A 22,142-nucleotide genomic window follows, 5' to 3' on the forward strand; every position below is an offset into this window, starting at 1 on the left:
CTTAGAGACTGGGGGGAAAAAAGAGGCCCCTGGGCTCTTGGGCTCCTTGGCTGGACGACAGTTTCCTGGCCTGAAGGGGTCAGCGGTGGGCTGTCTGAGAAACTGGCAGCCACTAGGGTTCCAGAGGGGATGTTTTTGGGAGGGTATCTTGTGGCTGGTTGGCATGAAGCGGACACTGATAGATTCCAAATAGCGTTGTTCCTGCCAGGGCCTGCTGAGCTCTTACACATTACGCTACACACAGGAAACAACCAGAGGCACCGGAGGCCTGGAGCTATAAAGCCCCTGACAGATTCATAAGAAAACCATAGGGTGCCTTATTTATTTAGGGTGTCTGTCCTGTAATGTTTCCCTACTCTCAGTACTCCAAATAATTATATCTTACAACACGGGGTATCGAGAGTATGATTCCTAGTAGAAAACCAACTTCACCAATCTCTTGATAATTGCTTGAAAGAATTTCCCAGAACTTATTTGGTTTCCACTCATGTTTGTTCTCCATAACCCTTTCAGTGCTTAGCGGTGCACACTGCTAATGTACCGCGTGTTTCTTTCACATCAGCATGCCCCATGTTGATGGGTTGTGACGGATACAGCTGCTGAATCCAGTGAACAGTTTGTTCTCTCTTGTGTGTTCCTTTGGAACATCAGCAGTGACGGGTCTTCCTTTTATCTCCAGTCTTGTGTTGCATCGTGTCCTTGACTTCCTGAAAGTCTGATTTCATTTCGGCATTTCCTGCCCTGTTTGATTATTTTCATGTATCAGGTGTCTCTGACCCGTAGACATTAACATCTTTTCACTGGTATTGTGAGAATTCTACATCCACAGAACTCTTGGCCCTGTTGGGTTCATTTGGGCAGACGTGGGAGGTCCCGTGAGACCTGGATGAGGAGACGATCTCTGTAAACTTCCAAACAAATTCCAGTGCAGTTGATTGGTGGTGAGAACAGTCTGAACATCAGCAGTTGCTCTCCTCAAGTTTGAGCTCAAGTTTGTGTCAAAGATATGTGCAAAAAATAAAAAAGACCTTCTTAGACCTGATCCAGGATTGTTCCAAAGGATCCTAAATATAGATGGGGACGATTGTAGGTTTTGATCAGCTCCAGGATGCTTTGTCCTGAGGCCAGAGGAGAGGCTGGTGCGGAGCGTGTGGCTACGTTACAATTTGACATCACATGTTTCCTAAATGCCATCAGCTTTTGTCGCTATGATTCCCTGAAATACCACCAAAAATTCATGAAGCGCAAGTTTGGAATAAGTTTATAAGAAATGTAGAGGACGATGCAGAATGTGGCGAAACACTACAAGAATGTGTAGATCCACACGTGGGGCGCGAGGTTCTGAAAGAACCCCGAGACCGCCGTTTCTGTTGTAACACATAACTGCTGTTGTTGTCGCGCCTCTGCCTATCAACAGTGCTCACATTGAGGATTAATTGATCTGCATGTGCCTCTTATTCAATCCACAATTGCATCATTATGTGTGACACTGCAACAGATATTTCCTCTCACAATATGGAACAGATAAAAAGGCCTGTACAAAATCAGACACTCGCCATGAAATTGGATACGAAGGTATTCAAATAATAATGTAATAATGATAATAACGTTGTATACATTCCTACTTTCATGTTATTTTCTGCCACTTCTTCATCAGTCTGTTGACAAAAACTAAATGGCATTGGCATGTGTGTGTCCGGCGTTGAGGCATTTGTCCCCTGGAATGTGAGCGTTCCGGATTTCTATCACGTTGGTGGCAAAATCCGGTAGTTAGTGCCTGTATATTAACGTCAGGTGATGGTGGATCACGTACCTGCAATGAGAGTTTGAGCCCCAGTGAGTGAGTTCAGCGCTGAGGGTGGGCGAGTGCATTGATATGCTACAGCTCATTGATGACTGCTATTGTGATGATGAGCAAAAGGCTGTGACTAAAGCAGCAGTTTCTCCTTTTAAACTTCAACTAATGCATTAACAACACAATCTGAAGCAGCCTGTCAGGATGAGACCGACTGCTATTGTGCGTGATTGTCTTAGAGTGGACAGCTCACCTGAAAAATTCAGTCTTTTTTCTACTCGTGACAAGAGAGGTTGCAGGAAGGTTTCTTTAGTCCACAAAACACAGCTGCAGTTTAACAGGAAAAGGTGTTGCTGTAGTTTCCTAAACAATCAAAGTAAATGGGGCCTAATCCCCCCCCCCAAAAAAAATCATGATAAAAATCATAAAATGCCTCCCTACTGCTTGTCCAAAGTGATCCGAGTGTCCTGAAGCCATGCTATGTTGTTTTTCCGGCACGTTCTTGCCCCACTGTTCACCCATCTCTGCGTGGCCAAGGGGCGAGTGGATGAGGACTAAATTGTCACTTGAGGGTGAACTCTGCTTGAAAGTATCTCACAGTCATTGAGAGTTTGAACTACTTCACCTTTTTTTAAAAATAAATTTGCGTTCGAGAACTTGACGTTTCTTTTAACTTTTCCGGAACTAATTTACAAATCTGTCTCATGTCATCTATTATTTTCTCCATTCTTATTCCCTACTTCATTTGCATTTCTTCATCCTTTTATGTACTTACCCTTTTGCTTTAATGTCCCCCAGAAATCTTTCCCTATTTGTCTCACCTCTGACTTGTTTGATTCCTCAGCGTGTCCCCCTTTAATCCCCCTGTCTCCTTCATAAACCCTTCTTACCCATCTCCCTCCACTTATTCCTTTTACCCTTGTCCTTTTGCGTCTTCACATTTCCATATCCCTGAGCTGCTTCCCTTGTCCCCTCACTTCCAGCCTGTTGTATTCCCTCTCATCCGTTTATCACTGGCCCTTGTTCTGTTAATCCCTGAGGGTTTTGTTTATTTGTGTTGGAGCTGCTTTTACAGCTTGCGACTGACCCCACCTATTTTCTCACCACTCATTTGAACAGCAGGGCTGCTTTGCAGCTACTCCACCAATTAACATAGCATTAGCATAATATTTGCATGTGTGCATTAGGGTGTTGATGGGGAGAGAAAATAACAGTTTTACATGTTTTTTTCCTTGTCCTGGAAAATATATATTTCACGGAATGACGTTAATACAGCGCCCACAGGCTTCTTTATCTCACTTGCATGCTAGTAATCAGCAAACAACATCATGTTTTTCAAGTTTGCTGTGAAAAGTTGTGCGTCTCTTATGTGATTGGCCCTCCCACACACTAACATCTGATCCATCAGTTCTACTCCTCCTATTTGTCATATCACGATTAGGTTCTCATCAAGCTGTTATGTAAATGTCAATCCTTGTACCTCCGATGCTCCGTCACCTCCACTCTGCTACTAACGCTGAAGTTTTATAAATAGGCCTCTCAACAATTTAGCTGGAGTTTTGTTGTGTTTTTGCCGGAAGAAACTTTTAGTATTAAGGTCAAAGGTGAACAGGAGAGGAAAGGGAGAAGAAAGCCACCTAACAAAAAGGAAGGTTTGTGAATGAAACTTTATCAAGAAAGTCATTAATATGCACACAGATGACGGGAAATTAGAATAAATGACACATTTTGACACATGGGGAAAGAGGGGCAAAAGTAGGCCAGCCGCCACCGCCGATGCAGCCAGTGAGTGTTTCATGTGAGAGCGGCGTCTCAGCAGCGGGGCGATGTGTCAGAGGCGTCAAGCCAGTCTCCCTGTCTTGATCGGGGATCCGCCTGCGGGCCCTGGCTGTTCTGCTGCGTGCCACGCCTGTCCCTCACACACCGCCGCTCTCAGATCTGTCACATTAGGCTGTCGCTCAAACACTGACGGTGCTTTGTGACTGTTTGTCTCGTGTCACGCTGATTACTTTGACTGAAGGAAGTGGATGAGAACTCAGGAAGTCACACCTGTGATTATCGGTCATTGGCCGCTTCAAACATTTCTTCTGTCTAAGCCAAAGTGTGTCAGAAACAACACATGCAGCTGATGAGCATCGTCTGTGGTGTTTGTATGCAAAGACTGAGCCGTGCCAGCGCTGCCATGTGATCATGTGCTGTACACATTAATCCTGCGTTAAACTACTCACTTAAATCTCAGAAAATAAAGTAACTGTTTGGTCATCTGCCAAAATACTAAAATATATATCTTATATACCATATGCGTGCATATTTATATTTTATTTTGCATCTCGGGCATCATGTAACTTCACTTTTATGGTTTGAGTGCAGGCACTTTCTGATGAGAGATTATTTTATGGACTCTTAATGCATCATCCACCTAATGGTAACGGTCAGGCCTCTTTTTAGCATCCTTGAGAATGACGAGTGACTGATGACATAGTTGGAACAATTTTTGCAGCTTAAGTATTTTCACTGAAATCATTTTTATGAGACTTTTATGACCGCCTTTCCTCGGTGAATGATTCTGCAGCTCGTGTGTACATTAGTAGGTTAGACAGGTGATCATAGCAGGACCAGAGATGAGGGAATCAGGCAAATGAATCACAGAATCACACCGTGTGTTATCAATTATCAAACCTCTTTTTAAAATCCTTTTTCCAGTTGTTCAGGAATAAAGAAGCTTTTAAATTGTGCCGCACAAGTAAAAACTCAAAACTTCCCTCAAACTTTTTTAATGTAAAGCTTCTAGAGCTCCACATCATAATGACAAATCATACAAGTTAAAATATTGTCGTTCATATATGAAGAATCGAATAAAACAGGTATTCTATTTTTCGTTGCTGTACGTATAATTATAATATCAAATCTGTTTTTCCTGTAAGCCTCTCGGCTTCTATTGCTCATTTTAATTCTTTTTAACTCTCTGCATGTCTTCCCTCCCTTTCATTGAGTTCTGAATGGCGTCCTCTCACACTACAGTACATAGTGTATTTATATATAATATCTAGCAGGCCTGTTGGCCCCGGCTGCTCTGCTGCACTCAGCTCTCGAGCTGCTCTTGTCTCTGTGTAATCCCTCCTCCTCATGAATACATTAACGCCGGAGCCTTAAACTCAGCTTAGCTGGCGGCTCAGCGTCACAGCACATCCTATTACGGACTTTAAATCATTAATGTGACATCGTTTTCACTCAATTTCCAAACACCCACGGTTCAAAAACTGCATATTTGACTGAGCTGGTGCTGGAGTAAACGGGCCCGGTTCAAAGTCACACATCGGATCAGACGCATGCGTACACTCATGAACACACACCGCCCTGGATGTGCGCAAGCAGGGAAAAAAGTTATCGCAAAGGAAAATCAGAGCAGGCATTCAAATGTAAATATGTGCCAACTGTAATAGTTTTCTTTCTTTTGTCTCAACTATTGTGATGGAAATAGCCAGTGGATAATTGTGCTTTAAGCTGAGCTAACTCCTCCAGTGCACCTTAGGGTGTGTGAACGGCGTGTGCATGTGTGTGTGATTTAATCTGTGAGTCTAGCAGCCGCTCGCTTCCTCCAGCATTCCATGTACTGCTGACAATAAAGGAAAAATCCCCTCCCGTGCTCCTCAACTATTCACACATAAACCTTTTCTCAGGTTTTTACCTCCAGGCTGCCACTGAAAAATTCACAACGCCCAGAGAACAACTAAGTCCTTCACTTACCGTAGGAGTTGTGGATCTGCACCCCTCTTTATTGCATCAAAGGAGCTTTTTTGTGTGTGGAGCTCTGGTAATTAGCAAAGCACATAAAATCATCTCCTCTGAGTGCATTTAACTGTTTTTATGCATCGAGCGTTGGCCCGGGTGGTGGTGGTGGGGTGATCTTGGAACATATGGACACAGCTGAGGACATGCTTTTCATGAGCGTGCTGAGTGAGGTTTTGTGTTCTTAACCCTTGAAAGTGAACATCCTTAACGGAGCATCAATTAAAGATTCGCTTTTAAATGACTTGACAGCAGCTCAGGCATCTGGCATCTTTGATGGGGCTTAGCAAGACAGTCTTTTTTTTTTGGACATGCACACATTTTATCACTTGCTCACGCCCCCCCCGTGTCCCTTGTTGTGCTTAATTAGGTTATCAGGTTGCTAACGGGCCGTGATTCGGCTCCACGCCTCCCAGCTGGCCCTCTGATTGGAAGGGCAAGAAGGTGGACTTAGCATAATTAACACGTTGTTATGGAGATGATTGAATTGCTGGGTGACACGCGGCCTCACCGCCACTGTAGCGTTAGCTGCTCTCAGTATCAACTGTTCAAAACCTCATGGAGTTCAAGCGCATTGACTGTCCTGCGCAGCTTTAACAGGAACGCAGCAGTATATATGTATGTGTGTGTGTGTGTGTGTGTGTGTGTGTGTGTGTGTGAGAATGTGTGAAGACATGCATGGAGGAAAGAAGTGACCAGGACCAGCAGAAGTTTTACCGAACACATTGCTGTCTTTATTAGAGCCTTGTCTTGGCAGTAATACTGAAAAAAAAGTGAACTTAGAACAGATGGTGGTGGTAGCCCACAGCTTTTTTTTTTCTCCTGTTTTTCTTTGTTTCTTTGATATTTTTCTTCATTTTTTTGTGAGAGTACTGCGACTCCTGCTTTTCTGTGGCATGGATAACATCAATAAAAGAGACAGAAGGAGAGAAAAAACAAATATACAACTTATATTACACTGTGTTATGAACAAAATATAAATCTATAAATCTATGTTATATTTACATAATTATCTTTCTTGATTTTTCAAGTTGAGATGGTAAGATATTTTTTTTTTAATAATTCTTACTTTGTTTTGAGCTCCACTCATGACTTTGATTGTCTTAAATAATATTATTATCATCATTTTCATTGTCTTGATATGGGGACAGACCTTGCCAGCAGGGATGATTGACGTCTTAATGCCCCCCCCACTCATTAAAAATAAGTCCCCTTACTCCAGCATCAGGTTGAGTCATGGGGGTGAAAACAGGGGCGACTATACAGCAAAATTAAGAGGCTCATTATGTGTCGTGTAGCAAACATCTAAAGCGAGAATGATTGTGGGGCTCACCATGTGACAGCACACCTGAAGAGTAGTCATGGCTACTGTAGCATAGCGTGGAGCTAAAACAAAGCAAAGGGCTCCTGATGACACGTGACTTTAACTGTAGATATGGCTGCTCGTCTCTCTCACGCACGCACACAGTGGAACACCCTCGGTGGGTCGTAGTAAACACTGCTTTCCTATGATTAAAAAAAAAATCACTGCTATCACAAAAATATATGTACAGGATTTTCAATCTAGCATATTTCAAGAAACAAACAAATGAAAACAAAAAGACAGCATAGGATTTGTTTGGTTGTCGTGATAATCTCTTCATTTTAAGTGTGTGTGTGTGTGTGTGTGTGTGTGTGTGTGTGTGTGTGTGTGTGTGTGTGTGTGTGTGTGTGTGGATGTGGAGTCCAACCAATGATATTCCACTGTGTCTCGGTGAGGCGGCCAAACTAGTAAACAGGGAAAACAGCTTCCAAAAGTGATAAAACTGATTTTTTCTTTTTTAAAAAAAGCAAAATAAAAGAGAGGAATCTTCACATTATACATTATAATAACCATTACAAATAAACTTATAATAATAATAATAATAATAATAATAATGATAAAAAAAATCTTGTTCTTCTTCTTCTTCTTCTTCTCTGACTACACAGAGTCTGAGTGCTTTTTAGAAATGGGTTTGGACGTGAAAAGGTTATTTCTTCAGCTCGGAGGAGGGCTGCGTCAAGTCTGTCAGTCCAGCTCGCTGTCCTGACTCCACCCGCCCAGCCTCCAGAGGATTAATACAAAACAAATGCATCCAAAAAAAAAAAACAAAAAAAAAAACAAACCAAAGGGAACAAAATAATGCGAAACAAAGCAAGGTAAAATGACAACTTTTGTTTAGATCTAATACCTACCAGCTAGAATAATGTTTCATTGACTGTCATAGTTTCATATGGTCATAAAAACCCGATATAGAGGAGAAAAATAAATTATACTGTACATAACTTACTAAACTTAGGAAACGCTGACCATCCTTATAATTATTGTTAATAATATTAGACTAGAGGCAGTTTGAAGAGAAATAATAAAATACAGTATTCAAATACAAACAGAAACACTGACTGGCTGACTTCACCTTGGCTCCGCCCACTGAGGTCAGCAGGACAACGTTAATTGGAGGGAGCAGGAAAACACTGAGGGACATAACAATGTGTATAGTCGATTAAAAACAGCAGTGTGAGTTGCCTGTTTTTGCCTCTTTCTCGCGCAGGGAAAAGGTCGAGACTTTACACACATGTTCATACACATGGCGACACACACTCGCGCAGTCGGACGCGTCAGGCGAGGTCACACTGCTGTTTTGCCCTGGACGAGATTGAAATAGAGGGACGGAGCGAGAAGAAAACTGGTGGATTGTCTCACAACACAGTGCTTTCGTTTCTGCTCCATGACGTCACAGAGATTTTCCAACACCCCCCCCCCCCCCACCCTCCCCCAAAAGAACAACACAAAAAAAACAACAACAACAACAAAAAAAACAATCCCTCAAAGTGGGACAGTCCATGTTGTGGTCAGTCCTTGAGGCGACCGTCCCGTAGGATCCTGAATAGGGGGAAGGGTTGGGCAGTCACAAAAACAAAACAAAAAGCGGGGGGCGGGGGGGGGGGGGCGACTGCTGGACAGCACACTGCGAGGTTGAAGAAAAGATATCTTTTTGTCGAAAATAAACGGATGTCTTTCAGGTGCTTTACAACAAAATGGGAAAAAAGAAATGTCTCTTTTTTCTATTATTATTCAAACTTGTAGCACAAAAACAACAAATCACATTCACAAGCCACTTATTGGCACCGTGTACCTGAGTGAGAATATTATAGAACCAAGAACAAAAAAAAAAAGCTGTTTGTTTTTTTAAAAGTGTCTCTCGATAATAAAAAGGTCCGCCATCTTAAAGTGTCATCTGTTAGCCTTTGACAGGTCCACTGTTCCGTCTTTCATTTTAAAATGTCTTCTTGACTACAAATGGGTCTGAGTGTGATTTTTATTTCTCCTCACTCATGGCATTACACCTGCCTTGATATCAACTCTTGCAGTAGTACTTGAATATTCCCCAGCAAGCTTCAATGCTGGCTTGGTCGTCTCGTCCTCCCAGACTCCTCTTGTGTAACAGTCAGTGTGAGTGACAGGTCCTGTGCTTCCATTGATTGGTCAGATGCTGGTATCAGGACTCCAGTGGGAGGGGCTTGGCTCTGCTTACAGAGTCCCTGTTACTTACGAGGGAGGAAACGGGTGGTTTGTGAGAACGGGGACCCAGGGTGATTGACATAAGACGACGTTCCTGATTGGTGGGTTTGGGATTTTGTGAGATTAAACCAGCTGTGATGAGTTAGGCAGCGCTCATGCCGTCCTATTGGGTGATATGGTTCTCGTTATCGCTGCCGTAATCAGCCTCTTCATCCTCATAGTCAAAGTCGTCGTACACGTCACCGTTGCTGTCATCCAACCGTAGCTCCTCCTCCTTTATACGTGGCTCCTCCCCCTTGAGGCCTGGCATGTGGGAGGTCTGGTGGTGGTTGGCGTTGGGCTCTGGGCTGCTGGACATGCTCGAGTGCTCTGAGGGCATCTGGGGTGACGGCATTCCCGCCATGGAGAGGGCACCTGGGTAGACCACGCCTGCTGAGGACAGGGGCAGCTGACTCTGCTGCCTGTAATACACACACACGCACACACACACACACGCACACAGAAGATGGTTTTAACATCATTTTAGGCTTTAAAAAGGTCTACTGTCTAGGAGGATAGAGGCTGACCGGAAGTCTAACAACTGATATTTTCACAAAATATTGAAATTAATGTAGATAAAGTGTAAATGCCACATTTGTGCTAGTTAAAATGTGATAATCAAAAATTTTATGGCTCTGACAATAGCTGTGTTTCCATAAAATGTGAAGAATTTTTTTTTAGCGAATTTCTGAAAGGCCACAAAAGAAGAAATGCAAATTACAGCCATTTCCGTCCAGTGGCTTGAAGTGAATATGTACTTTATGTAGGCGATGTCGTGCGTTTTTCCATCTGAAGATGGCGGTATAGGCAGCGTTACAATGGCTGTAACCGCAGAAGAAGAACCAAAAAAAAAAAAAAATGGACTGAGGGTCTTGGGGAATTACTTTGGTTTGCACATATTGTAGTTGTTCTTAGTGCTGGACATTTTACTGCCTCTCTGAATATGACAGAAAAGTTGTGGAATAACCGGGAAGACGATGGCGGCAGAAAACGTGAGATGATAAAGATTTGCTACGTTAGAATTGTTTCAGTCTCCTGTTTTGACATGTACTCTTTTTTTCTAAAAGGCCAAGCGAGCATAAAACTCTGAATTTGATGTAGGTTTTTTTTTTTTAATGCATTACACGTTTTCCATAAAAAGTAAAAATGCGCTAAATAGCAAAATGCGCATCAGAGTCCCTTTATGGAAACACGGCTGATATGTCCCTTTTGTCGAAGCAATGCAGAGGGACCGTTCCTGTGATAGTTCACTGACCCTACACTGAAGTATTGTCTCATTTCCTGTCGACGGGACCTCATGATGGCCTTGTACTCGCCAATGCGCAGCTTTTTGCCGTCCACCAGGCAGGTGCGTTTGGGCCGCGGCTTGTATTTGTAGTCCGGGTATTTTTCCAGATGTTGCTTGCTAAGGCGGGCCTGCTCCTCGTAGTAGGGCTGCTTCTCCAGGTTGGTCATGGCTTTCCAGCGTGAGCCTGAAAACACAAGCGACACGGCAATGATGAAGATGATGTGTGTCTTTAGAGAGAGTTTCTACGCAACAGTTGGAGATCAGAGAGATAAAACCGGCATCTAATATGTGACTAGAGAATACTCACTAGGTTGAGACTCCCCACCACTGAGTGGGTGCTTCTCTGTCCCATGATACACCTCAATTGGTCTAATTTTTACCTGCTAACGGATATTATTTTGGTCGTTGCCATCTTGAGCTTTGGAGCCAGAAGTGGCCATATATGGATGAAAGGGGTGGCGCTGATGTGAACCCAACGCTGCATGGACTTGAACAGTGACCAACCACCTTTATTCCAGGAGCTAAAACCTCATTCATACGCTCCATCGAAGAGTTGTCTATCAAAATGTTGTCACCGTCTGAGGTCGACTGACCCCGAGGGAGCAGGTCCAATTAATAGCATGTCATTGTTGGGTTTTACCCACAATCCAACAGTGACAAATTGATCTCTCTGATTGGTGGGTTATGTTGTTACCATGGAAATTCAGTCTGACCCAGTAGAAACAGGATTTCTCCGTTCTGATGAGAAACCTCAAATATTTGGATGTTTTTTGATTTCTGACATGAGTTACAGGTTAGCTAGCAGCAACAAAATGGCTAGTTGGTCACATGCCAACAACGCTGGGCTGGAAATATCCTTAACGCTCAAGATAATGATGTGCAGTGTTGTATCTTTGGTTGTTCTGCATTTTCCTGTGATCGTTTTGTGCAGAATCAAATCTTTTATGCTCACAATTCATCTGCTGGCCGTTGATTCCTGGTGGTGAAACTCCTGACATAAAGAATTTGCTGAAGTGTCAGTGTAGGAGTCAGAAATGGGTTTCTAGAACTGTCCTGATGGTAGACGGTCACTCCTGAGTTTAGCTGCTCTGCTTTTGTCATGATTGACAGGTTGCCATAGCAACTTGGCTTTCTTTGTCACCTATTTGACTCTAAATTGGACCATAATTTACAGAATCACCTTTGTGCTGTAATGAGACTGGTGATTGGGACCAGAAACTCATCAGGGAAATTTTCGCTGAAGTAATAAATCAAGATATTTATGAACTCAATATCAATCAAATTTCTTTTTTAGAAGGAAGGAGTTGCCCCCTGCTTTCCATTAGGGACAAGGCAGTTTTAACTGATGTTGGTTTTTCTCTCAACTTCTTACGTATAGTTTAGGAACCAGAGGAGAACAAAAGCTAAGCATCTAAGACAAAAATAATCAATTAGAGAGCGTCATTTTGTAAGCTGGCAAGTTGATAAAAATCAGTTGAATTAGAGCATGCGTGTCAACCCCTATGTGAGTTAGTGTGGCACATTCCCCTCTGTGTCACATGTGCATAGTGTCATATGGTATTTATGCATCTGTAAACACACACATACACACACACACACACACACACACACACACACACACACACACAGGTAAGCAGCTGATCGGTTTCACCCAGAAAGAGAAAATAAAGAGATAGAAGGAGGTTAATGAGGAGAGCTGTGAGGACGACAGGTACTCAGCTCAACTAATGAGGACTTCACTTAACCTGCTGTCATCTCTCTGTGCTACACCATCAGGCCTGCAAGTGTGTGTGTGCGTGTGTGTGTAGTCTTGAGCATGTTTTCCCCTGTGTGTTTAATATCTGGTCTGAATTTGCACTTGACTACTGTATGTTTAATGGGTAAAAGCTGTCAGTACTTGGCTGTTCTCTCGCTCTGTTCTGCGATCTGTTAGCAATTGAGAGAGAGAGAGAGCGAGAGAGAGAGAGAGAGAGAGAGAGAGAGGAGGCTTATTAAAACCAGATTTCCCTGTGTTATAAAACGCTTAGGAGCTCTTTAAAATGTCAGGGCCGATCCCGGCGGTCCGGGGGAAATGTCAGGCGGCCTCGCGCTGCTTGTTTAATGCATAATGAATTATATCATCATTTGTCGGAGCCGTGCTCTCCCCAGCCGTTCATTAACAGCCGCTTACACGATGCCACCGCCGCTTGTAAGGAAATCGCTGTGAAAAAACAACACATGCATCTTCCTCCTGCTTGATTTTCAGAGCTGGAGGATTAAGGTGGAGCAAAGGTGTGGGTGTTTTACCGAGGATCTTGCTGATGTTGGAGTTGTGCATGTCAGGGAAGGCCTGGAGGATTTTTCTCCTCTCGTCCTTGGCCCAAACCATGAAGGCATTCATTGGCCTTTTGATGTGTGGCTCGCTGCTGCCGCGACCCCGAGATTCCCGGAATATCCTGGAGTCTGACACACTCGGGGAGCCTGAAGGATGTGGGAAAGGCAAAATAAAATCCGTTTTAAAAAGCCAATACAGATGCTTTACAATCCGTTTTTATACTGCTAGCTGAAAACTTCCAATTTGTCTGTTGAAAAAACACACTCTTTCCCAACTGTCATGACTGCATACGTGTGTGGGTTTACCGTCAGAGTCTCCGCTCATGGTGAAGTCCAGCATGGCGTGGCTGAATTTGTCCTCTGCCTGCTGCTTCAACTGTTGACTCAGACTCTCCAAGGCAGCTTTGTCCTGGACACAAACAGATGCAGTTTCTCAGGAGGTGAGTCAGTGAATTGTGAATGACTGAGGACGTGCGGCGGTGATGAGGCTGCGAGATCTGTTGTGGCCTCCATTAACGCCCAGATCCATCACGTTCAACTGGATGCATTTGTGTTCGTCACTGTTGAGAGTCAGGTGAAATGTTTAAAAGAAACCAAAGAATGAATGAATGAATGGATGAATGAATGAATGAGCCTCTGCCAGTTTGCAATAAATTTTCAAAGGTACTTTGTTTCAGTGTCAACCTGCTGTAACGATAATGTCAACATGACATTTTTAGAGTGCTGTACCTTTATCACGCTTGAACACTTCACACGTGCAAGAATGATTACTGTTTAGCATGTGTGTTCATGTATGTGTGTGCGTGTGCGGCGACTCCTGGCAGCCACCTGCGAGAGTGGAGTGCAGCGGCTCGCCTCACTCTAGCAGAGGCCCCCGTGGGTCGACGCATTAGAGAGAGAGAGAGAACGGGCGAGCGGAGCGCGCACGAGTGTGAGGCCACGCCGCATGGCCCCCTGGGTATTTATTACAACCAATAAAAGGCTGATTTACTGAGCATTTACATGCTTAATGCAAGCAGCCGGCACACTAGAACCTGACTGTCAATGCGCGCACACACACACACACACACAGACACACGCGCGCACACACACGCGCGCGCACACACACACACACACACACACCATAGTGCATCAGTGCCAGCATTTTACAGTTTAATTATACGATTAGGAGCGGTACCCAAAACACTGTCGTCTTCTAAAACAACCTTCCAAAAAGTGTCCCCCTCCATTTACGTGTGACCCCGGCGAGCTGGCAGGCTGCATAGAAAGAGGGCAGAATGATAATGAAGTGCATTTTCTCTGTTTTCAGCCCAGCGGAGTTTAATTGTTAGAGATAATTTTACCCCCGGATCGGAATAAATAAAAAGACGAGGAGGGGAGGGAGAATAAAAGCCAGATGCACACTGAGGGAAACGCTCTTCATTTACTGTATTTTATTCTCCATTTATTGTGTTTTAATAAATGAACCATCATCTCTCACTGGAAGGATTTTATCAGTTTGTATGTCATTTCGATTTTTTTTTTTTTTAATTTGGCATTTTAAACAAGTCATTTGAACCTCATTCCAGGAAAATGAGGTTTTATTTTTTAAGATTTTAAAATTGATGATGCTACAAAGGGTGTGTGGTGTGTGTGTGTGCGTGTGTGTGTGCGTGCGCGTTACAGAGAGATGGGCAGGGAGACAGAGTGGATGACAGCCTAGTCTGACATTAAGCCCCAGTACAGTACACGAGAAAAGTGGATTGAATGGCTGACACCGGCGCCAAGACACAAAGTAGCGACACAACTAATCCTCTGAGAGTGTCAGGGATGTTGTATCCGAGAGCTCGCCGGCTTCACGCTCACACGGCACAAAGCCAGAGGGCCGGGCAAGGAAGAAGCCCCTGCTTCATCCTCAATTCCTGCAGCTTTTTACTTTATCTTACTCCGTAAAAAAAAATATACAAAAACAAAATCCGAAAATTTGAGAGAAAGAAATTGTCGCCATTGAATTCAATTCACTTGTGAATGAGCTGTGAAACCTCTTCCAGGATGACCCTGATTTCTCACTGACTTGCAGTGGTGTGAATCTCGTTAGCTGCTGGCCGCAGCCGCTCTGGTGTCAGCAGCATCCGACTCTGTCCCTGCTTTATGTTGAATCACAGATTCATCACAGCAGGTTTGAAACAAATCAGATGAGAGAGCAAACTGTGGAGAGTAATAGAGCTGTAGAATGTCAGCGGTGCAGATGCTTGTGCACCAGCTGACTTCCAACGTGTTTAACAAATAACCACAATTTAGCCACGCCGCCGAGGAGCCGGCGCCGTCACTTCACATTACCCTCTCCTTGATGCTTCTCTCTGCCACACACATACACACACACACACACACACACACACAAACACATGCAGAATCATACAAAGCCCTGCAGTGTGTCTTGCAGACACACTCATTACCTCTCAGACGCCTCTGGTTTTACCTTATCGGGCTGTGTTTAGCTCTTCAGTCAGACACCGATTTACCTCCTACATGGTGCAGGAGACGAGGCAAATGATTTCACACTGACGATGAGACGATACAGCGTCAGTGTGATAATTTGGAGATTTATATTCTGGATTTTTGGGGGGGGATTTATGAATTTGGAACACTGGAATCAGATGTAGCGCCACTAGCTGTGATGAGGAGCTCCAGTGAGTGGTGACTAAACGCTGATCAGATGCAGCATTTGAACAGAAATCTATTGATTAAAAGCTGCCTATCAACACATTGATCATCATTTGAATTTAAAGAACAAGTGTGAAGATTTTTCAACAAAAAAAGGCTCAGTTCGATGAAGAGAAATTCAGAAATGCAGTTTGCGGTGCTTTTAATTCTTCACGGCAGCTGTCAGACGTTCTCGCCTGTCACAGCAGTTACAGCAGATCTGATGCCGTGTGCGCTGCTACGGCGATGTTATTGGCAGGTGTTGATTGGTTCACCTTGTCAGAGCGTCCGTTGTTGAGGCTCAGGTTGCTGACGGCAGCCACCTTGGCATCCAGCACCTGCTGCTCTCTCTTCAACTGCTCCTTCATTTGACGAGCCTCAGCGAAGGCCTTTGTCACCGCCTCATGGTCGTTCAGGTAAGCACCTGAGGACAGTGATGTCAGCAAGTCTCCTGAGACACGGAGGGACGGAGACAGACAGAGAGGGAAGAATAGAGAGAAGGAGAGAGAGAGAGAGAGAAAAGGCAATTAATTTGGTTTTACTTCTTCATTAGCAATAACAGAGATGTTGATGTCATTTAAGTTGTGTGCCTTTATTAGTTTGGGGTGTGTGTTTGAGTGCGTGTGTGTGTGTGTGCTTTTATTAGTTTGGGGTGTGTGTTTGAGTGCGTGTGTGTGTGTGTGTGTTTGAGTGTGGGTGCGTGCGTGTGTGTGCGTGCATGTGTGTGCTTCTGGAAGCTGGTGAAATTTTTCATCCGTTCTTCTTTGAACGATGAGGTACAGACATCAACATACACTTTATGAAGGAACAGTGTGTGCGCCGCTCTTTCTACCTCACACACACACACACACACACACACACACACACACTCACACACACATACTGACCAACTGAGTGGCAGCCAGCAGCCAGGCATGTGAGTCAGTGTGCCTCGAGCTAACCTTGCTACAAGCTGCCCACCGCCTCCTCACCTGCCTTCAGCCTTTAACACACACACACACACACTTAAAAAAAAAATCTCTTAAAACTTCATACTCTGGACTTCTCTCACACACACACACACACACACACACACACACACACACACACACACACACACACACACACACACACACACACACGTGACAGATGACTCTTCCTGCAGCTAATTTCCTGACCGTGAACATCTGCCCCGCCACCCAGCAAAGATCAGATCTCCCCACTCCTCTTCGCTCCTCTTCGCTCCTCTTCTCTCCTCTTCTCTCCCCTTCACTCTCCTTCACTCCTCTTCATCGCCTATTATTTGGATCATTTTGGCAGCTAAGTCGTTGATGAGGCATCGGCCCTGACTGTGTGTGCATGCGTGTATGTGTGTGGTGTTTTGCGCCGCTATCGCCTCGCTCTATCAGTTGGGTTAGCTCTTAACAAAGAGCTACCGCTGGCTTATGGGGCCTTTATCTGCGTTAATCCGCACAGTTAATGCCATCTCAGGCCAGATTATCAGCTTCAGATTGGTAATGACAGAGCCGTGAACTCTTTCAGAAGTCATAACCGGAAAATCTGGATGTGAGAGGGGCCAAAAAAGGGGGGGTGGGAAGGGGAGGAGAGGAGAGGAGAGAGGGTGATGGAATCGGGTGGCAGTCAATTTTAATCTGGACTCAAAAGAGAGAGTGGGGGGGGGGGCGCAGATAGATATTCTTACACACATGAGTGTGTGTGTGTGTGTGTTTGTCTCACTTCAACTGACAGCGATGCCAACCATCCAGACAAGTGAATGTGACCCAGATAGAAGGGGGGGGGTCTTTCTGTTTGTCTGCCTCTGCGCTCATGCGTGCGCTTCACCCCTCAAATCAAAATGAACCAAAATACACACGCACATGCACACACACACATGCACACACACACATGCACACACACACACACACACACACACACACACACACACACACACACACACACACGGTTTTACTCCAAATGTCTACAGAGAGGTGCAGTACTACAGAACCTCTCCAGCAGGAAAATGGGAGGGTCAGTATTTTGTGATAGGGACCAATAAAAACTGGATTCCCTGATTTAGCGGTTTTTGATTTGCGATTAAAAATGGCTTCATTTATTTTTGCGTTCACACCTGATTCCCAGTGACGCTGATACTCGTGTTATGTGGAAAAATATGATGTCAAAATAGCTCGTCCAGTACACACACTATTGCTTTAATTTAATTACTTAAGCAAAAGTAACACCACAACTATCAGAAAACACTAAAAGAGTACGATACTGTCAGCAAATGTAGTCAATGTATTTTAGTACAACAGTTTTATTGAGGAAAATAATTTGACAGAAACAAATTATTGTATACTTAAACCGATGTGAAGGTGTCATACAATATAAAACAATAGTGTTTTTATGTTAAGGATTAAATATTAAAAGAGAGCTGATGTGTAGTCATTTAATTAATTTAACTTGATCACGTTTGATTGTTTCATTATTAAGTATTTAGCAAAGAATACGAGATTTTTCACTGCAATCAGGTGCAGAGTTAGAGAGGAGAATTAGATGGAACCGCGTTGGGAGGAAGTGCTTCACCATAACTTTTAGTACAGGCAGAGTTTTTGATTATCGGTTGTTCTGCTACGACTGAGAAAGTTATCAATATTTTTAATCGCGACAATCATTTTGAAATCTGACAGACTTTTGAATTTTTCTGAAAAATCAAACATTGCTTCACACCTCTCATCCCGCATCAGCCTCTGGATTATACCGTATGACATGATTTTCCATACCCACACAGACACGGTGCCTTATCCTATGAAAATATTGAAAAAAAAGAGCTGCTTTGAACGTGTGTGACATTTTTCCCGCCTTGTTTTTGCATTTATACCTCCCCAGTTTGACCCTCCACTCTCTCAACATGTCAAGTGTCTTTTCATTCAACATCACAATTCGTTTTTAACAGCTGATTTTAAAAGTTTTTAGGTTTTCGTTCCTCCCGGCATTGCAGAGTATCCAACCCGGACAAGAATACACGAGACAATTAAGTGACAGTGCATCTGCGTGTCGTCCTTGAAATGGAACTGATTTGTGTCGAAAGCAGGACCTAAAAATAATCACTCGCGCTTTTTTACCACCATTTTAAATTCCACTAAATCACTGGATGGATGCGTCTGTCTATCTGTCTTCCTGGATGCAAATACCACAAAACACACACACACACACACACACACACACACACACACACACACACACACACACACTCCCAAGTTTCCACATCAAAACGACCGCTTCTAGACTCTTTTCCAATTTGTGTGGCCCTTCTATCCCCTCTGAACCTGTAATAAGAATCCTAATACGACTATGAGCCGTAATAACAAATGCGCCGCTGACCGGGTAAACTCAGTGGCAACAGATGGGACCTGAGCTACAACAAAACTGGGATCCTGCCACACAGAGCACACACACACACACACACACACACACACACACACACACACACACACACACAAATATTCAGGAGGGATCACACAAACTTTAAACACTGTAATCCATTTTTCGGAACAAAAAACATCTGGGACCACAAATCCACTAATCTGATATTAAATCCGCCGATTTGTTGAAAAACAGTGAGATTAGCCAAGAAGTCAGAAAAAAAAAAAAAACGACTGCCTATTGCATAGGAGGAGGAGGGATTGTGAGTGTGTGTATGCGTGTGTTTGAGCCTTTGTGTGTGTGTGTGTATGTGTGTGTGTGTGTGTGTGTGCTGTCATTGTGTCATTAATGCTTGGTGTTTGCGCTGTCCTGGCTCATGTAAGAGGCTTGTCTAATCTCATTGGTGATACCTCCTGTCTGTCATACGTTCCTCTCTTTATTATTCCCCCGCTTCATCGCTTGGGAAAAAAAAGTGTTAATCCCTCTCGTCTCTCTCTCTCTCTCTCTCTCTCTCTCTCGCTCTCTCTCGCTTGCTCGCTCTCTCTCCCCCATGTCTCTTTCAGTCACTAATAAACACATAACAATGAATCGGCCTGGAGGCAAATAGCGACATGGAAGAGAAACACAAACACACTAATTATAGCTTGTTACATATGTGTAATATTTGAACTATCAGTGTAGTGTGAAAAATGGATTAAGAGTACAAAATACTGATTCATTTATGTCATATTTTATGTATGTGTGCATATGGTGGGGTATGATTATGGTCGTGGCGCTGCTAACAATGGCAATACTACGAGAGAAAAAGCTATTCTTGTCCCAGCTGCGACCAGTAGAACCGTCATGGTTACCCTTAAAAACCAATTTGGGAAAAAAAAAAAATCCATAAAGACATCTTGACGCATCGATGCACTGTAGAGGTTTTTGTATTGACATGTTGTTGAGCAGTTAGAGGATAATTCTGGTTCCCTAGTTAGTACTAATTATGCCGAAAGCAAGAAGTCCAGCTGTGCGGGAAACAATTTGATACTGGACAAATGTATGTTTTTATAATTGTGTTTTAACTTCTATTTAAATTGTTCTGATTAAGGAGCCTCCACTCGTGGCATTGCTTGTTTCTTGTGGGCCTAAAAACGTGAGAATAAACCCTGAACTTATCTTTCCTTCACCCTGATATATATTTTAACTTTGTTATTTTTAATTCCAACTCGATGTCGGTTTTATGTTTCGGGTTTCCCATCCTTCCGTCATGTTCTTATGAGCAGGATAGCTCAGGTGCCGTGGAGGAATTTCATCAGACCGAGGGACAACCTGATTAGAATTTGGTGGTCTAAGTTAGAGCTTGCGGTGTCCTCTGAGAACAGATTCGACAGATGAAAACAGAACCTGTAAGTGAGGGAGAGAACATTTGGACCAGGAAGCTGCTCGTTTCAATGTGAGCAGCTTTGACCAATCATGGCCTCTGTTTTGTCGAGACGGAGCTCACTGGCTGGGATGTGAAGACGGAAAAAAGTCTGTCGTCTGTTGATTTGACAAAGCTGTTTTTGTGGTTTTCAACAGCTGAGGGGGGTGAAGTGGCTGCTTTTGAAACAATCTGATTGTATTTGTCGCCTTTCAACTCCATGCAAACGTCTCAAGTCGCGATACAGACTGAAACAATGAGCGGCGCACGGAACGAGGGCGTCTTGGACCGGATATCTGCTGGCTACATCGGAACCCTGGAATACTCGCCCTTATTCCCAGAGGCTGAGCCGTCAGACATGGATGCTGGGTTCAGAGACGGAGGATTCTGTTACCACATCATAGCTTTGCAGTAGTGTACAGTAATTAACGTGTACTGTTGTCAAGGGTTAAAGTATACCGGCTTATTTAAGGCTTTGAAAAAAAATTTAAACCGAGACCCTCACCTGTGTGTGCACATCGTCTTTTCTGCTCTTCTTTTATTTTCCCATGAAAGGGAATTCCATTTTTACTGCTATTTGAAGAGTTTTAACTCCAAAGGTTTAAAGTAAACCCTTTAGTAGTCATGGTAACAGAGATCATTGTGTTACACCGAGATCATACCTGCTGCTGACCTACCACACCAACGGGCTTTTGGCCTTGACTCATACTCTCATTATGACGTCATTTTTTAAAACTGATAAAATCATGACATTTTATTGTTTAAATTTTAGCTTCTGCAAAAACATATTCCTGACACTTGGGCCGTTACAGCCTGCTACACTGCAGCCTACGCCAGCTACGTAATGGACTCAAAACAGCCTTTGGTGAGGGTTTGTTTTGTTGGTCCGAGCTGCGTGACTGTGAAAAACACAAACCCTGGAAATGAAGGACAAACGCGCCAAAATAAGACGAAGATGAGCTGACCTGAGATGTAGCCATTGCTGTGGTGTGTGTGTGTGTGTGCGTGTAGGTGTGTGTGAGTGAGAGAGACACACTTGAGCCCTCCTACCTATTGAGCTGCCTCTGCTCGGAGGTCCTCCGATGCTGGAGGGGACACCACTGTGCTTCATGGAGCCTGCGGGGCCCAGCTTGGTGGCGGCAGCAGCGGCAGCGGCAGCAGCAGCAGCAGGGACCTGTGGGGAAGTTGGGGGGGAGTTGGGTGACTTGCTCTCGGATGCCTTAGGCTTGGCCGACAGGTTCAGTGGCTGTGCACCCTCACTGTCCTGCAAAAACCAAAACAGCACAGTTTCGCCTGCTGTGACCACCGTAGGAATTTGGAAGAGGGAGGCAGGGGGCGAGCCCCTCGCCCTCCCTCACTGAAACCACCTCGCAAGTGAGGCTGCAACTGTAACAATGAAACAGGAGCCCATGCACAGCAACCCGGGGCAAGCCTGGCTGGACAGATGATACGGTGCATGCCACTGCCCAAACAGCACAAACGCAAATGAATATTGAGCTTTTTTAGGTGCAAACCACTGACATTCACATGCAAAACAAGGGACTTCCCATCACAGCATAGTCACCCGTGACTCATGCACATGCACGTGCACAATCCTCATGCACACACCCTTCAACATGCAGTGAAACACTGTTTTCCTCAAAACCGGCAACGATCAAAAACCCGAGAAGAAGAAACACCGCAAAACCATTCTGCAAGTCACCAGCGGACCTCAGTCGGTCCCTCACAGAGACCAACGCGGCCGTAGCAGCCGAGGGGGGCTGGGGACGCTGGGACGTCTCAGAGAGTCAAACGTGGACTGTCTGCCACTTCAATGTGCTTTTGCTCTATTAGGAACAGAAGACCTTCATGGCTCTAACCAAGGGAGTGTGCATAGAGTGCTGGTTCAGAA

The 22,142-nt window shown here is 44.2% G+C and overlaps 1 protein-coding gene across 4 annotated transcripts in view; it reads right to left on the reverse strand.

Moving 5' to 3' along the window:
• Positions 1 to 7,226: 7,226 nt before the first annotated feature.
• sox5 (SRY-box transcription factor 5) overlaps positions 7,227 to 22,142 on the reverse strand; it is a 183,366-nt gene continuing 168,450 nt past the window's right edge. For 3 of the 4 annotated variants that reach the window (XM_086201196.1, XM_086201197.1, XM_086201200.1), the window contains 6 exons: positions 21,302 to 21,515; positions 15,723 to 15,898; positions 13,072 to 13,174; positions 12,739 to 12,912; positions 10,420 to 10,636; positions 7,227 to 9,586 (listed from right to left, as the gene is read on the reverse strand). In XM_086201196.1, coding sequence (XP_086057322.1) covers positions 9,289 to 9,586; positions 10,420 to 10,636; positions 12,739 to 12,912; positions 13,072 to 13,174; positions 15,723 to 15,898; positions 21,302 to 21,515 — 1,182 coding nt within the window. In that variant the 3' untranslated portion in view covers positions 7,227 to 9,288. The remainder of the gene's footprint in view (positions 9,587 to 10,419; positions 10,637 to 12,738; positions 12,913 to 13,071; positions 13,175 to 15,722; positions 15,899 to 21,301; positions 21,516 to 22,142) is intronic. The other variant, XM_086201199.1, reaches the window with a different exon arrangement.

The sequence above is a fragment of the Aulostomus chinensis genome, chromosome 4, assembly GCF_037954235.1.
Source record: "Aulostomus chinensis isolate RoL2024-O1b breed Wild chromosome 4, RoL_Achi_v1.0, whole genome shotgun sequence".
Taxonomy (NCBI): Eukaryota; Metazoa; Chordata; class Actinopteri; order Syngnathiformes; family Aulostomidae; genus Aulostomus; species Aulostomus chinensis.